Genomic DNA, 17128 nt, shown 5'->3' on the forward strand with positions numbered 1-17128 from the left:
TCCTATTGAGCACCATCCAAGATGCTTCAAAGAGTGGGGGAGGAGTGTCCGTCTCCCCTGATATTAGAAAACATTCAGTAGAGCTTTACCTGCATGAGGCTCAAAATAGCGTAACAAGACATGCAGAAAAATCATGTAGCAAAATTACACATAAACACACCAGGCTGTTACCATGCTGCATGCTCGTCCTGATGAAGGCTTGCTTGCCGAAATGTTGACAACTGAAGTGTAGAGTATACATCCAGCTGACTACAATTCCTGCTGAACTGCGTTTGCAGAATGTCCTTGTCAGCTCTCAAGTACTTATTGGTGTATTACACCACTTTCACCTGCACTCGGGCTGAAAATGTTATATTTTGCTTATTGGAGGCAAATAAAAATGAATTTTTATAGGGAGATTATGAAGGTTGAAAAAATTAGATCACTCTAAATATCTTATGTCTCTATGACCTGTGAAAAAGCTGTGTACAATATTGCAAAACTGTTTTATTTTGTCTTCTAAGGGACATCACCATAATGCTACTGGAACCTCCTGGAGGTCCTCAAGTTCAGCATCAAGCAGTCTTTCCAGAAGCAGTTCTGGCAAGAAAGTCAATCACCACCACCCACAGTCCAGGCGTACCTCGCAGAAGAATAGGCACAGAAAGAGCAGCAGCAGCAGCAGCAGCAGCAGCAGCAGCAGCAGCAGCAGCAAGTTGTGGCACAGCAGACAGCATAAGAAAGACCACCACAGACACCCCAGAGTAGGAGGCCATTTTAGGAGGCATGGAACAAACACGAGCATCTCTTCCAGCAGCTCCTCTGGTTCATCCTCTGAATTGGTAAGGGGGGAGGGGATCCTATTGAGCACCATCCAAGATGCTTCAAAGAGTGGGGGAGGAGTGTCCGTCTCCCCTGATATTAGAAAACATTCAGTAGAGCTTTACCTGCATGAGGCTCAAAATAGCGTAACAAGACATGCAGAAAAATCATGTAGCAAAATTACACATAAACACACCAGGCTGTTACCATGCTGCATGCTCATCTTGATGAAGGCTTGCTTGCCGAAATGTTGACAACTGAAGTGTAGAGTATACATCCAGCTGACTACAATTCCTGCTGAACTGCGTTTGCAGAATGTCCTTGTCAGCTCTCAAGTACTTATTGGTGTATTACACCGCTTTCACCTGCACTCGGGCTAAAAATGTTATATTTTGCTTATTGGAGGCAAATAAAAATGAATTTTTATAGGGAGATTATGAAGGTTGAAAAAATTAGATCACTCTAAATATCTTATGTCTCTATGATCAAGCTTTTTCAAATCATTCAATTTCAGAGTATTCATTTCTCTTAAAGAAATAGACTATTCCCAGAGTTAGTAAATTAAATATATGATCATAAATGCGGTCTTTAATAAACTTTCTGGTACAGTGTTGTAAAAGCATGGTGAAATTGTAGAAAAACGACAGTAAGTCCGTGGTCAATCCGCAGCAAAACCATGGTAAAACATTAAAAATCCTTTGGTAAATATACCATGATAAACTGTCATAAGTATGCACTAAGCTACACTATAACTGTACACTATAACTAGAAAGTACTATCAGTTTTTAAGTTGCTATAGTCTTGTAAATTCCACCTTTTGTTTAAAGTATGGACACAAACCAACTGCAATTTGTCTTTGTGTCTCCTACAGTACAGAGGTAGAGCTGATAACTTCAACCTACGTTTCAAGGGCCATGGGCACCTGGTAAGACTTTCTTCTATGTGTTTATGTCACCTAAAGTTTGTAAAGCTGGATCTAAGATTTGAAATAGACCTAAATTACATTTAATGTGCTTCCTATGTAGTCATTTACTGAAACAAATTTTGCATTTACAAACCCATAACTGTAGTGACTTAAACGTCACCAAAAAGAGTGACAAATTGTTTTAAAAACAAATTCTGTGAAATTTCCTTGTGTAAAATGATTTCCCTTGACAATGTTTCTTTCTTATATGATGTACAGCTTCAAGGTGATCTTGGCAACGCAAAACCCTTCACTTCTTCATCCAGGTCAAGTAGTTCATCCAGCAGTGAATCCAGCTTTGCCTCAAAACCAGAGGTTTGTTAAATAGCTATTGAATAGTATCATCATTGCAAACCTTGATGGTTTAATGCTGTTAAAGGAGATAACAATTCCCACACAATTAGCTGTTAATAGCTTTATACCTGCTGATATGACATCCATGTGATGCATAGGAGAAATACATTGAAAGAAAAATGTGGGCTATAATACAGCCATTCTATTCCCAGATGCCAAAATAATAATAATTGTACTCTCACCCTTTCAAATGTATTTTCTGAGCAGCTCATGTGAGGTGATGCTGAAGCACTGCTGTTAATTAGTCATTGCTCTTATGCAAAGCAGAAATATTAAAATTCTCCCAAATTATAAGATAGGCTAAAAAATGTGTCAGGCATACACTGAGTAAATAGCGAGCTGGAGTGTTAAAGAGTTGAATGATCTTGAAATAATTTGCAAACGTGTAATGCCCAAACTGCATGTTCATAGGGTGCATGATTTTGTCTTGTACCATTTCCATATGTGGGAGGAGTGGGTGAGGTTCTTTTCCATTGACCCTTCTGTGCTAGGGTTAGACACACAGGAAGTCTTGTGCATGGAACTATGCCCCTTAATGCCTCTCACATTACTACTGATCTTTGTTGAGTTGTAGTGATGGGAGGGCCTTTTCACAAGCCAGTTCAATTTGGCTGCACTTTCTGTACCCCACTGTGCTAAAGATTTGTCTTTGTTTCCTGCTCTCAGAATTAGCTGCAGACTGTAACTGTATTCTGGATTCCTCCCTTAAATTCTCTGTTGCAAAATCATGTCTCAGTCTAAGACTGCTTCTGTCATTCATTCTTCTCACAAAAAGGACTCTTTCGTATCTAGCATTTGATCATACATCAGATAACAAAACAAGCTGAACTCGGAAGATATGCACATTCACAAACATAAACTCTTCACCATGTTTCACGGTTGGATTTAAATTGTAAATCTCTTTCCTTTCCTTCTTATTATATAATATTTTATTGTTGATATATATTGAAATCAATGATGAAATGTGAAATACATTAATACGTAATTTAAAGGCTTAAATTCGTTGGTGTTTCCAAATGTTTTAGATAAAGGGATTGATTTCAAAGAACAGTGAGCTACAGAATATAAGAGCTGAATGGGGAAAGCCAGGCAACGCATACTTCCTATGTTTGTACAGTATGTTTGTTTCCTATGTAGAATGTGCCATATTTATTGACATGAAGCGCTCTCTTTCACTGTACTATATGTGAGTACATGCTTTTTCCTGCTTTGCGTTGCAGTTCAAGTTCCTGGGAGACTCGACCTCTCCTCTGTTCGCCATTGTAGCTCGGGCCAGGAGAAGTGACGGGCTGCAGCAGGGTTACCAGTTGGCTGTCTATGCTGACACCACCCTGTCGAAGCCCAGGGTGCAGGCCCTGGCCATCGAACTCAACAGCAAGGACAAGTGGCAAGTGTGCGCTGATGCTGAGCTTCACAATGACTACAAAGCGCTGGTAAGGCCACTGGCCTCGCCCTTTTCTTATGGCGTGTGTGTGTGTGTCTGTGCCTCTGTGTGCTCTGTGATGGGCTGGGTTCCAGTTCAGGTTATATCCTAGGGTATATTCTATAATGGTATAGAAAAATGATGGCATTTTGTTGATAGAGCTTTCTTATGTCTCTTATTTAAAACTTGAAACCCTGTGACACATACAGTACAGTATGTAGTGTATCTTAGGTCGCGTCAGTCCAGCTTCCTCTTCAATAGGTTTTGACTGCATTGTGATGTTCTGTTTCTGCTTCTGCAGGCGCTGGTGAGGTGGGGTCAGGAGTGCCGAGAGTATAAGGTAGCAGTGAAGGCAGCGACTGGGCGCATAGCAACTCATCCTGCTCTGCAAGTTAAAGCCAAGTGGTGGAAGATTCCACGTGCTATGAAATATGCTGGAGAGACGTATGTACTTATCTGTTAAAAAAACTGCTGAAATAATCAATATTTTGATTAGATCCTAATGAATGAAATTGGAGGGATGGGATGTGTGGAGGGTATTTGAGTGACTTGCCTAGCTGAGGGAATGGCACCTTAGCTACAAGGAGGAGGCTGCCCAAACCCATCCTCACTATTGTGAGGAATGAGCTAGGGAGCTGCTGCAAGGGTGTAGATATAGTGGCAGATGGGATGCAATAGAGATGTGTGAAGGAAAGAACTGGGTGCAAGACTTATATACATAGGAGAGTGAATGCGAGTAAGATCAGGGTCTAACCTTCCTCCTGAACTTCTGTTATAAACTCCTTTAGTCAAAACACTGTAAGTTCAAAATCAGAGGGTCTAGGAAAAAATAGTGGGGTATTACGTTACCACATACATTTGGAAAATAACCATGAGAACATAATCTCTTTCTAATGAAATATGTAAATATGCTATTTCAAAATCACTGTACATTTTAAGATTTTTGAGTCTGAGGTGAGTCACAACAATAAAATTGTTTTCTTGTATGTCAGTTAGTACCAAAATAAGCTTTGAAGTGTTGAAACCCATCTGTAGATTTCAGTATGTCTCTAAGTTAATCTTCTAAGGTAAGGTGTTATCTTTAAGATAAGATCACTTCATTGGCCATATACAATTTCTTATATTAGGAATTTGTCTTTTTGCATACCCCAACTTGCTCTCCATGAGACACTCACACGGGGAGAGACAAGCTTGGGATCAGAGCACAGGGTCGGCCATTTATACAGCACCCCTGGAGCAGTTGGGGTTAAGGGCCTTGCTCAGGGGCCCAACAGAGTAGGATTCCTCTGCCAGCCGTGGGATATGAACCGGCAATCTTCCAGCCACAGGCACAAATCCTTAGCCACAGAGCCACCGCACTGCCTGCCCAAAAATGATAATTTAGTAAAGGTGTACTTACTTACATTGTTGTTGTTTTTTTCATTTCAGAATGGCAGAATATATACCTGGAGCTGCATTAATGCTGGGATTTTCTCAAAAATGGCAAGAGCACACATCAAAACAGTTAGCCTTGTACATTGCAATGTCTTCACCAAGGACTATCGATTTGTTTATAAACACACCCAGGGTAGGATCCTATATTTGTATATTTATAATATTTCGGTGTACAAGTCCTTAGAAAAAATAAATTTAAATATTAAAATAATTAAGGCCTTTAAATTAATAACCTTTGTTGTACGTTATCCCAACATCTTTCTATTTTACCTACAGAAAAATAAAATAAAATTAATTGCTGTAATTAATTGGTATTATTATCATTATATTTTTCCTTTGCATATTTGCTTTGATTATTGCTAACAACTAAAGCTGATTAAACTCTTATGATCAAGAACATCGATAGCACTAATGTTTCATATCACATTTGGAGTGAAGATGTATTTTGGAGTCTCCTGTCTGTTTTTGGAAATGCAAAGAAATTATGTTAATTTTAAAATCATTGCAGCAAAACGGCAAGCATGAATTTATTTAAAAAATTGATTTCAGATGACTCTCTACAAGCAAGCTGTGCCCGTGTCTGTTGCAATACCTTATGGACCCATTGATGAGATGCAGAAACCACTTGGTCTCTTACACAGCCTCAGTGAAGTTCCAGTCATGCTGGCCGAGTCTACAAAATGTAAATCCACTAGAATAAAGATATGTATTTTTCAGTCTAGCCTATGCTGGAACTTTAAAAAGTGTTTTATCAGAAATGCTCATTGGAGATACTGGGGTATTATTAGTTAGCAAGTACCAACCCATAATCTGTTATTCAACGAAGATCAAGTGGTTAGAATTTAGAGGACATTCTTTATGAAATGCGGGTTTTTCTTAGTACATAAGGAAAAGACATGTAAGGTCTACAATTCCTGTAGACCTTTAACAGCTCTCCAGAGGAGCCCTGATCTAGTCTTTTTCAATGTACACATTTTATCATTTTATGACTAATCAGGTTATCAATACAAAATGCTCCAGTATCAATCCATTATGTAAACATATACAATTTTTCCCCAGACAATTAGATTTATACACAAATATTGTCATAATTAATTACTATGCATTTAACATTTAGCCTTTCTTAAAAGGGATACTTATTGGAATCAGTTTAAAATCACATCCTTCTTCTTCTTCTTCTTATTTCTTTGTATTTACAGTTCTTTACCTATCATTTTCTTACTTCTTCTAAAAAAAGAATGGACGTACTGTACTTATTGTATAATAATGATAGTGCTGCTATTCACTCCAAGAGGCAGCATACACAGTTAAATTTCTCATTGCAGCATTTCCAAGTCGTTATTTTTATTCATTTTTAAAACAGTTATAGACTATAATAAAGAATAAGGAATTAATGATTCCTTGCATTTATATGGCGCTTTTCATCCCAAAGGATCTCACACTGCTTTAAATAACAGAGGAATTCACATGAATTGTGTTTTGTTGCTGTTGTCAAAATGAGATTTTGTCAAGTAGCAAACAAAGAAGTTGATAATGAAATGGCAGAAAAGGAGAGACCTTAGGAAGCACTCTTCACCGACACTGCAAGAGAAACTAATTGTAGTTGATATAATTTTTTCAATATGATTTTGTCCTCAAAACTCTTTTCTCTTGCTATCCACAGCGTGGTGCTCGGTGCACGGGTCGAAGGTCGAGACCTTCAATGACGTCAGATTCTCTTATGACATGCCTCGCAGCTGCTATCACATTCTGACCCAAGACTGTCGCTCCAGACCCAAGTTTATAGTCCAGATCAAGCGGGCTGCTGTGTCTCCAAGTCTTCATGTTGTGAGAGCTCAAATCCATAACAAGTAAGTTTAGAACAAGAAAACAAATGCACGGTATACGAAGAAAACTCAATCTTCACTCAGGTTAGGAGATTTGTCAACAGAGATCTTTAATTCAATCAGCTGAAGGGGTGCATATCACAGAGAAAGGGTTTCCCCTAGCACTCAAGACATGCTCCCTGGACTGACGTTACACTTTCCTTTTTATACATTAAAAGTAGGCAAGACTTTAACATATCAAAGGAACATACAGGGAAAGAGGCAGTGTCAGAAGTCAAACAAACAGGACAGGAAGATGCCATTTGGCATCCTGCAATATGTTTCATTTCTCTCTAGTTGAATGGGTGTGAAGGATCACAGGCTTTAGTTTGCACCTTAGACAGTGGTCTTTGGTGCAAACAGAAAGCCTTTCCCGTGCATAGTCATTGTCGTGACCTTTTCACGCGGTCTTCCACACCCTGTTTTGCTTTTTGACTTTCTCAGAAGATATAGACAACACCATTACATACTACAGCATTTGTTTGAATGAAGCTCCAAGAATGTTTGGTTTAACTCACTTCAGCCGAGGGGAAATAGCCAAATTATGGGCAAGGAATAGCAAACCTTCTGTAAACCATGTAGAAATAAAGTGTTGCTTTCTTGCTGGTGGCAGTGGCAGTAGGTTTGGGGTTGGATTGCTTGAGCAAAGAACACTGGAAAGGAAAGACAAATGTCACCTATTTAGACCCCAGTGAGCAGGAGATTTGGCGAACTGGAGTTTGACTACATTTCCAGATTCATGCCATAATCTGAGGAGATAATGTAGATTGGACACAAGACGTTTAGATTGTCTTCTGGCTTGCACTTACTCATATTATTTTTAGATGTGGGATTGGTTTGGATTATTTTTAGTTAAATTGTAATCCATTCTAAACTCATAGACAAAAGGAAATACATAATACATAAAAAATTAAAAGTCAAAGGCTTTGAATCAGTTTTGCAGGCAGAAAAATACATATTTATCATAATCATTAATATTTCTAAAATGTGTCACAGATGGCAGTATCTGATGGTATCTTTAAGTTTGATATAAAACACAACTGATTCATGTTTGTCTTGCACTTGGTTGTAACAGATTTGTTTTTTGTTTTTTCTTTTACAAACAGTGATATCGAAATGCTACCTTCAACCAGTGGGGCACTTAGGCTGATATTCAATGATAAAGAAATACCATCCAGTAACCTCCCATTCAGTGACCCAGAAGGTAAGTAGAATATCACAGCTGCAAGTGTGTACTTTTGGTGAAGTAAGAATAGCTGAGCTAATGCAGTTTGTATGCAAATTATCTATCTTCATCCATTTTCTATAGGCAGTAATAATTAATGATAATTAGCACTATTTCCTGAAGTTTGGGAGACCCAAACTTGAAAAGTTTGTGGAAGATGTTCAAGACAGCTGTGAAGGTTCTAATGGATTAATAGAGAGGAGAGCCAAGTCAGTAGGGCCTGAACGTTTGAAGAGGCTGCAGAGGGAGCCCTGGCCAACTAAGCCCAACTTTACTCTTGATGGTGCTGATCTGATTGTGCGCTGACAGTTGGGGGTTCCCAGTCACAGACAGCTAGGGACATGACCCGGAGTCAGACTGATGTATGACCACAAAGGCCACAAGCTAAGTGGAAGCCATTTGGGCCCTTCACCCCATTCAGCTGGTTTGATCCAAGGATCTCATCCAGCCATTTTTGAAAGAAGCCAGAGTATCAGCGTCAACAACATGGCTGGGTAACTTTTTCTATACTCCTACAACCCATGTTCAACTCATGATGCCTGTACCATAGACATTAACCTGCTCAGATGAGCTCTGTTTTTTTCAACTGAGACACTTAGGAAAATGGGAGGCCCCATTTGCCTTTATTTTGATGTGTTAAACAGATTTAGGAACATACACTGGGTGCACGATAGTTCTTTTGCCATTATAGGATGTGAAATGCTCTTTGGACTGCTTGTTACTGACCTCTTTTGTTTCTAAAACCTGACAAATAAATTTCCCAGGCATGATCCACATCGACGAGGAAGGCCAGGGACTGGTGTTGAGGGCTGAGAAGTATGGCCTGGAGAAGCTGTATTTCGATGGGAGGAAGACCCAGGTCAAGGTGGGCTATACCATGAGGGGGAAGACCTGTGGAATGTGCGGTCACAATGACGGCGAGACGAAGAAGGAGTTCCGCATGCCGGATGGCCGAGTCACCAAATGTGCGTCCAGCTTCGCTCATTCCTGGATATCACCTGATGAAAACTGCGATGAAGGTAGAGCCCGGTACCAGCCCTGGAATCATTTCAGAAGGGTCTGTTTCTTTGTGTTCAGTCACACACTCTCATAATGGAAACAGCAAGAGCAAATAATCAGGCTGTATTGTTATGTAGTATTTCCTGCTTCCTGAGTGCATCTAAAAAAACTGCAGTTTATTCCCAAGTAAATGTTTAAAAACTAAGCAAAAAAAGGTTTTTGATACCAAAATCTAAACAGAGTACTACACTTTGAAAATTAGTGATTCAGGATTCTTGTTTTTTAATTTGACTTTTTTTTAGTATCTTTCATATTCAGCCAAGTCATGCATCTGGACATTCTTATTGATAATAATAAATACTGTATAGCCATTTCAGGATCGCTGTGGAGCAGAGACTATCCCCGCAAACAACTGGTGCAAGGCAGGATTCACCCTAGATAAGATGCCAGTCTATTACAGGGCAGAGAGACTCACAGACAGACAGAGATGCACTACTAAAGTAATTAGTATGCCTTTGGTATGTGTGATGCGATAACTCACAAGGCAGATATTTTACTGGGAAAAGCCACCTGCAAAGTGACTGCAAATCATGTGCATTCTTTAATCTTTTCCATGAAAATCAGTAATTCTTGATTCTCCATTTAGTAATACAGTATCCCAGTAAGGTAAGGGTGAATTGTGAATGTCCTTTCAGAATGCCAGTTCCAGCCCAAGCACGTTGAATTGGGAAAAGTAGTGTCAATGGTTGGAGAAGAGTCCCGGTGTTACTCCACTCAGCCTGTGCTGCGCTGTGCTGCAAACTGCTCACCTACTCAAACCACACCAGTCACCATCGGCTTCCACTGCCTCCCAGCAGGTACAGTAGGACTGAGCTGCCAAGACGCACATTGAAAAAAAATAGTTAAAAATGTTGAAAAAAATGGTTACACAATGTTACAGATTTCTCAAAAGCCCCTTATAATCAGGGTGAGCTATGATAGGTCTTGAGAATATACTGTATGCGTCAAGGAAAACTGTAATGTTATTTAAGTTAGTAATGACAATGGATGAGAAATTCCAAAGCATGAGCATTAAAAATGATCAAAAGGCAGCTTCTCGTGCGGCACGTGATGTTGAAACTGGAGGCCAATAAAAACCATTCTTGCTCACAGGCACAGTTGCGTTTCTGCAGGGGTCTTGAAGGCAGCTGATGACTAAAAACCCCGCTGTGTACAAAAATCAGCCATACTTTAAGAACCTGAGCCAGAACTTGCTGGCTAGGCATGGCAGATAATATCTTCAATTTCAAGGGTGTTAAGCTAAGACCCAGATGGGCGTCATGCCAAGAGTCAAGAGTGTATTTGGAAAGACATCAGTTCTGTTGGAGGATCTTTTTTCTGTACCCCAGATTGGTCAAGGATCCGCCTTGAAATATAAGGAAGACTATACATCCATTGTGTCATTTTTTTAGCCACATTAAATCAGTCAGGTTTTTTCAAAATGTTTTGAGAAATCTTCTCTTTTGTGTTTTTCCTCGGGACTTTAGTGTTTTCCTCCAAATTTACTCTTTTTCAAAGGTTCTATATTTTATAATTTACAAATAATTATTCAAACAATAATGGTTATAATAGTAAAAATAATAATAATAATGTTTGAAATCTGGTTGGCACACAGTATATGATAATGACAAAATCGTTTGGATTACCATTGTGAACCTCCTGATTTCTCTTCAATAGAAATCCTATGCTTTAATCTTCAAGGAATTTAAACAGACGTAATTTAATGAGATCTTAAATCGGTTTCCCTTCATCGTTTAAATAAGTCTAAGGTGTTATATTAAATCAGTCTAAGCGTCACATATTAATAATGTCACATATGACACCGGCATGGTCAAAATCAGGGTCAGGAGCAAACGGTCTTTAATTTACCATGAGTTTTGAAGTGGAACTGGAACACTGCTTCAACAGTTGTACATAATTCTTATATATTTTCCTTCTTGCAGAGACCACTGTCAGTACAGGAGATTACACCAGTTTTGCAGAGAAGAATGAGGACATAGAGGACTCTTTTCTTGCTCACACTGAGTGTTCCTGCCCAGCTAACCGCTGTACTGCTGTCTAAAATAACCATGAGCATTGAAGATCTGATCTGAGAAGAATTGAGGAATTTCAATTTAAGAATTTAAATTATGATGAAGAAGTGATGAATGTACTGGTATTGGATCCTCCAACAACATGATGTTTGCCTGTCTTGTGACACAATAAACTTTCTCTGCAATTATTTCTAAGTTTTTCATTCTTGTGCTTCTGTTTGATCAGAAGCCAATCCACAGTGACTGATGAGCTCTTTATGAATCTAAAATTAATTTTTGATGGCTTATTGAATTGTATTCCAAAATGTTTTTAAAGAATGTTTGCTAGACATGTGTAAAAACCTACAGTATACAGTACCTTCATCTTTCTCCTATGATTTGTGCTAAATCATTTTTTATTTATCATTACAGAGATATAATAATATATCCTTGGGGTTTTCCATTATGTTGCTTTAGGCATTTTTAATTGAATTATCCTACTCATTTAATAAGTCTATAATATACAGTACAATATAATTATATATAACACAAAGTTTGGTGAGGATCTCTACTTTTATCTAAATCGAAATCGATATGAACAGTAATTACCAACATTTTTATTTAATTACTATATAAGGTTCTACAGTAATTGCATGTGAAGATTATTTTTTTCAGAATGACTATACATAAACTGTACCTGCATTTTAGAAAAATGCCATGGGTTTTCAGCTCTTTATTTCAAATGCCTGCTCCACCCAAAAAAACGAAACACAAGCTATTTTAATAACATTGCTAAAAATTAAAATGATTTGAAAGTCGTGCTGTGTCATTGTTTAAAAAAATTCTGGTTCAAGAAACTCAATTGCTTTCCATCCACTTATTTTGAAGCAGCTTGACTGTGCTTCGTTTGCGTGCTGTTTGGTCTTGTGTGTTTTTTTCCTGTTCCTTGTCATTGGATGTCTTGGTGCTACCCTGGCAGACCGCTGTGTGTCCCTGACAGGAGCGAATTGTGGTAGAGTTGTGACAGGGGAGCTGTATCAGCATGTGAGCTGATATTGAAAAAATGTAGAGTTTAATTCTAAGGTGGAAAGAAAGAAGAAACAACATTTTGGCAACTGAACCCTTTTCAGGTTTGAAGGAGAGAGTGGAAGGGTGCAAAAGGATATCAAACAAAGAAAAGAAAGAGCCTGTGAGATGTGAGAAAAAGCATCCATTCAAATGGGAATCTGGGGAGCAAATTCAGGAGACGTGTGAAAAGCTGTAAATTCTTACTATCTGTAATCGTATGTATCTGAATGTAGCAGTGTGAAAAATGAATCTTATTGAGAGCTGGGGAAAGGTCCAAGCCAAGTTTAAGGAAAATAAATTATTGTTGTATTCCACTATGTCTTCATTTTATCAGTATGTGTTACTCTTGTGTTGTCAGGTGATATAGAGGAGCTTGAGGTTTCATGAAAACATAAGGGAAAATAAACCAAATTAAAGGTTCCGGATCAAGTAGAAAATTGCTCTGGCAAATTTAAAAGAGGTACTGTAGAAGGCACTGAGCCTGTTACAGAAGATGAGCTCACCCCTGAGGAACTTGGATTGCTTTCAATTGTTCTTCAGCAGGAGATGCGTCCTTTTTTCCTTATTCTTGTTTTGTTATGCTTTGAGCAAACAGAGATTAAGGAACGTGTGGCATTAAACATCTGTTCAAGGAAGCACTATTCAACAGCAAAGCAAAGAGCAGAGAAGCAATTACCTACTGTATTACATGATTATGAAGTCCCTGCTTTTGACCAGTCCCAAAATATTCATTACAATACTGAAGCAATCAAAATAAAGACATTTGATCACTTTATCAAGGTTGGAGAAGCAGCAAAAAATATCATAGACTTAACTGAGCTCAGACAGCAGGAACTAATACTTACAGTGCCTGGCAAAAGTATTCAAAGTATTCATTCCTGTAGTGTCCTATTTTATTAACTTAAAAATGATGTTGTGGCAAGGTGGCTGCTGGAGAGATATCTGCCTAAAGTCACCAGAAGAGCTCAAAAACCCTTCATTTAACTTTTCAGAGGGACTGTTCTATGTGCACAATTGGGAAGTGGGAAAAGGAGATTTGCATGGGAATCCCTGTTAAACACAGGTGCTCTCAATCTAGTAGAACTGCATTAACGTATAACTCTTGGAAAGAAGAGGCAGCCTACGTATGGACTCAGTGGTGTCAATCAGTAACAATTATTTTCTCTTTTTTTTGGAAATAAATCCACCTTCATGACTAATCTCTGGCCACTGTGGAAGCCCGTTTCCGCCAGGGAGTAAAAAAAACTCGCAATTGCGACTTTATATCTCAGAATTGTGACTTCAAATCTTAGAATTGCCACTTTATATATCGCAATTGCGACTTTTTATTTCACATTTGCGACTTTGAAATAGCCCACATTTCATTGTCTGTCCTTTTGTTATTGTAACAGATTCAGGTTCCGGGGCCTGTGCCCTTGCCGCTCCCACTCTAGTTCATACCTCACTGCATTGGCTCGAACCCGGGTCTTGCCAGCTGAGCTAAAGAAGACTTTCTTTTTTAAGTAAAAAAGGAATTGTACCAAAATTGTTTCAAGATTCTATTAGACATTTAAAGAATCAAAAGGCAAGACATACAATGGAAATATGTAAAAAGTATAAGTTTCAGCTTTTATAATTCTGAATTCCTTTGGATGTGAAGTGTCTATTTCTGTATCTTTTTTCATATTCTGTCTCCTTTTTTGTATTTCTGGTGTTTAAATAAAAACCTTTTAAAAAGTCCACCGTCCACTATTCCATCCGACTACTATGGAAGCCTCCCTGGCAGAAATGAGAATCCATAAAAACTAGTGTAATTAATTTGATTTTTATCAGGCCACTGTACGAGACAAGTCTTCAGGCCCATAGATCCTATGATCCTGTACGATTTATGAATATAGTGTAACGGAACGGCTGTCATACAGGTTGTACGATCTGGTTGCAATGTGGTGACAGCACCGCCCTCCCCTGCTAGAGGACTAGGGTGGGAGCGGCGAGGGCACAAGCCCCGGAACACGAATCCGATACAATAACAAAAGGACAGACAATGACATGTGGGTCATTTCGAAGTCACAAATGTGAAATAAAAAGTCGCAATTGGGAGATATAAAGTAGCAATTCTGAGTTTTTAAGTCGCAATTCTGAGATACAAAGTCGGAATTGCGAGATACCATAGCACATTTTTTTTAATCCCTGGCGGAAATGGGCTTCCATAGGCCCTTAAACCACAAAGAATATTTAAAAAAATATTTAGGGGGTAGTATAATTTCTGTCAGGAAAGAACAAGCCAGCTCTTTTACAGATGTATATGTATGTTTAAACGTTATACTTTGTTGAAAACTTGAAAGCTTAAACTGAAGACTTCCAAGGGTAAAATACTGTAAGTCACAGTAAAAGTCAACAAAAACTAAATGGAAAAAAACTGAAATATGTTGCTTGCTCCAGCATTAAGACCAGTGAACTCAATATTTGGTGGAAACACAGTTTGAAAAACATCTAACCATTTTAATCAAGTATTTTGGGGGTAACGTCCGACCAATTTTACACAGCAGTTTGTGTAATTTCTGCCCATTTTCATGGTAGATTACCTCAAGCTCTCTCCAATTGCTTGGGGATTGGCTATGAACAGCAGTTGTTTACAAGTCTTTCCATAATTTCTCAATAGGTTTGAACTTTGATGACTTGCTTTGAAATTAAGTTACAGTAATCTTCATGGTATTGTCTCTTCTTAAAATTCAGTACCTGTCCAAGGAACCTCACAGAACAATGTTGTTATTCTGAAATAAATCACGGTTTCAGGGATCTTTAGGTTTTGCTTTGAATTTTCATGCTGGTTTGTATTTGGGATTTTGTCTTTGTCTTGTTTTTATAACTTTCTTACTTTTCTAACATCTGCCTATTTCATTGTCATCTTTAGAACTGTTCTCCATGGTACAGTACATAAAACCTAGCAATCGTGTTACTGAGTTTCTCAAAAAATATTTTAAGCTATCGTGGCCGGTTTACTTAATGATGTTTTGATGTGAGTGCCAGATAAGTACGAAAAAATTATTACAGTACAGTATTTTAGAAAAAAGTACAGTACACAGATGGGCATTATTAATATTAAGACCTTATTAATAAGGTGAAAATCAGGCCTCCTTGAATTAACTGGCATTCAGGACAAAGAGCTTTACATTTTAGTTTTACCAAGATAAATGTGAGAAGGCACTATAACTCATTAGGTGTAAATTCACTGTAAGACATTAAAATGATTAACATGCTTTAAGGTTCCAATACAGTACCTTTCCTAGTCTTTGTTAGGTAAGGACTCCCTCTGCTGCACATTGCTTTACATGTGCTCTTTTTCCAGAAACCTTAAGCGACCAGGGATGGTGATGTCACCATGTCCCCTTGCAGGCAGACTGTCTCCTGAGCCATCTACCTGCCTGAGAAGTGAAGAGACAGGTTAGAGTCCACGTTATATTTTTTTCCACTACAAACAGTTTCGAAGCAATCGTTTAAAATTAAATATATGTATGATATCAGTAGCAGAATAGAAGAATACAGTGCTCAATTCGAAACTTTGTTTAGATTTTTTTACGTAACAAACCTGCCTAAAGAATACTGTGATATTATGCCGGTAAGATTGAAAGCACTTCCAAGCAATCACTGTAGTTAACGTCTAATTCCTGTTAATGGCTTTTACTATATGTATTTATAACAGGACACGAGAGCTTTGCTTGAAGTCCAGTTGAGTTTTAAGCACACCAGTTATAACTGGGTAATTCAAAAGTAATGCCTTTCAAATTAAATACACTCAGGAAAGTTTAATAGTGCGATTTATAAGGATATCTCTCTTTGAAATGAAATACTGAATGTCAGGCAACAAAATAAACTCAAGGAATTTTTTGGAACCACCTGTACTCAATACACCACTACCATGTGTGATACTGTATGTAGAAACATTTGGTGTAATTCAGAAATGCACCAGATCTGAAATTACAACAGTAAATAGCTACTTTAATAAGAATTAAAAATAAACTATAACCTTTCAAAAAAAGTTAGATGAATTAACAGTTTCATCAGAAATTCTATTGACTTAAATGGCTGTGAGTGTTTTTGTCCAGAATGCAAAATGATGTCTTCAGCAATTATTTATCTCTATAGCCATGAGCTGATGGTCATTTTGACCCTATACAAACTGTTAAACTGATACATGGTGACACCGTAAACAAATATTAAGGTTTTAACATAGTTTGAAGTAAGGTACTAAGTACAAGGTTGTTTTTTAAGGCCTTTTCACCTTAAGTCTAAAAATTATATTAATGAAAATAATAGAAAGTATAGTTGGTAAAATTACCCCATGCTGTAAGGCTGCATTGCCTTTCATAACAAATCTGTTTGATTATTTGCCAGGGGCACAATGTGCTGGTGTAAAATTGAGCCATTATAATATATATAAGCTATATACTGTATAAGCTTTGTAATTCTTCTTGTACAAAGTTCCTTTGTTTAATTTCAAGTTAATTGTATGATTATTAAAACAGGTTATTGAGAATGTTTTCAGAACTCACAGAAAAATGAATATTATGAGAATTTTTTATTTACTACTTGTCTGTTACAAATTCTAATTGATCTGCTGTGTATTTGTACAGAAATTGACAGTGGACCTCCTAATATTTAATGTAATATGCTGATGTGTGACCATTTTGCTCACCATTAATGGTTTGCATTAGTTCAAGCAAAATTAGTATTTTATTTTCTGCTACTTTTTAATAGATTATATAGAATATAAAGACGTTTACAGTATCTACTAGAATGAAGCAGTTCCTGAATTTATTAATATCACAGGACTAGCCTGCTATTCTGAACCTATTAAACCTATATCTGATTTCACATTGCAAAGTCCTACACACCTACTGTACATGCAGAAATGTTACACATATATTGATGATATGAGAGCCTTTACATCTTAAATGCAATGCC

The 17128-nt window shown here is 37.8% G+C and overlaps 1 protein-coding gene across 1 annotated transcript in view; it reads left to right on the forward strand.

Moving 5' to 3' along the window:
• The window catches only part of LOC148823874 (vitellogenin-like), a 28725-nt gene extending 17316 nt beyond the window's left edge, over window positions 1-11409 (forward strand). Inside the window, exons 24-35 of the mRNA XM_088928159.1 lie at window positions 710-821; window positions 1673-1726; window positions 1985-2080; window positions 3340-3552; window positions 3844-3986; window positions 4971-5109; window positions 5526-5658; window positions 6640-6826; window positions 7948-8045; window positions 8831-9085; window positions 9761-9922; window positions 11048-11409. Coding sequence (XP_088784285.1) covers window positions 710-821; window positions 1673-1726; window positions 1985-2080; window positions 3340-3552; window positions 3844-3986; window positions 4971-5109; window positions 5526-5658; window positions 6640-6826; window positions 7948-8045; window positions 8831-9085; window positions 9761-9922; window positions 11048-11166 — 1711 coding nt within the window. The 3' untranslated portion in view covers window positions 11167-11409. The remainder of the gene's footprint in view (window positions 1-709; window positions 822-1672; window positions 1727-1984; window positions 2081-3339; window positions 3553-3843; window positions 3987-4970; window positions 5110-5525; window positions 5659-6639; window positions 6827-7947; window positions 8046-8830; window positions 9086-9760; window positions 9923-11047) is intronic.
• Window positions 11410-17128: the final 5719 nt, after the last annotated feature.

This window comes from Atractosteus spatula, chromosome 11 (genome assembly GCF_055471065.1).
Source record: "Atractosteus spatula isolate fAtrSpa1 chromosome 11, fAtrSpa1.hap1, whole genome shotgun sequence".
In the NCBI taxonomy this organism is placed as follows: domain Eukaryota; kingdom Metazoa; phylum Chordata; class Actinopteri; order Semionotiformes; family Lepisosteidae; genus Atractosteus; species Atractosteus spatula.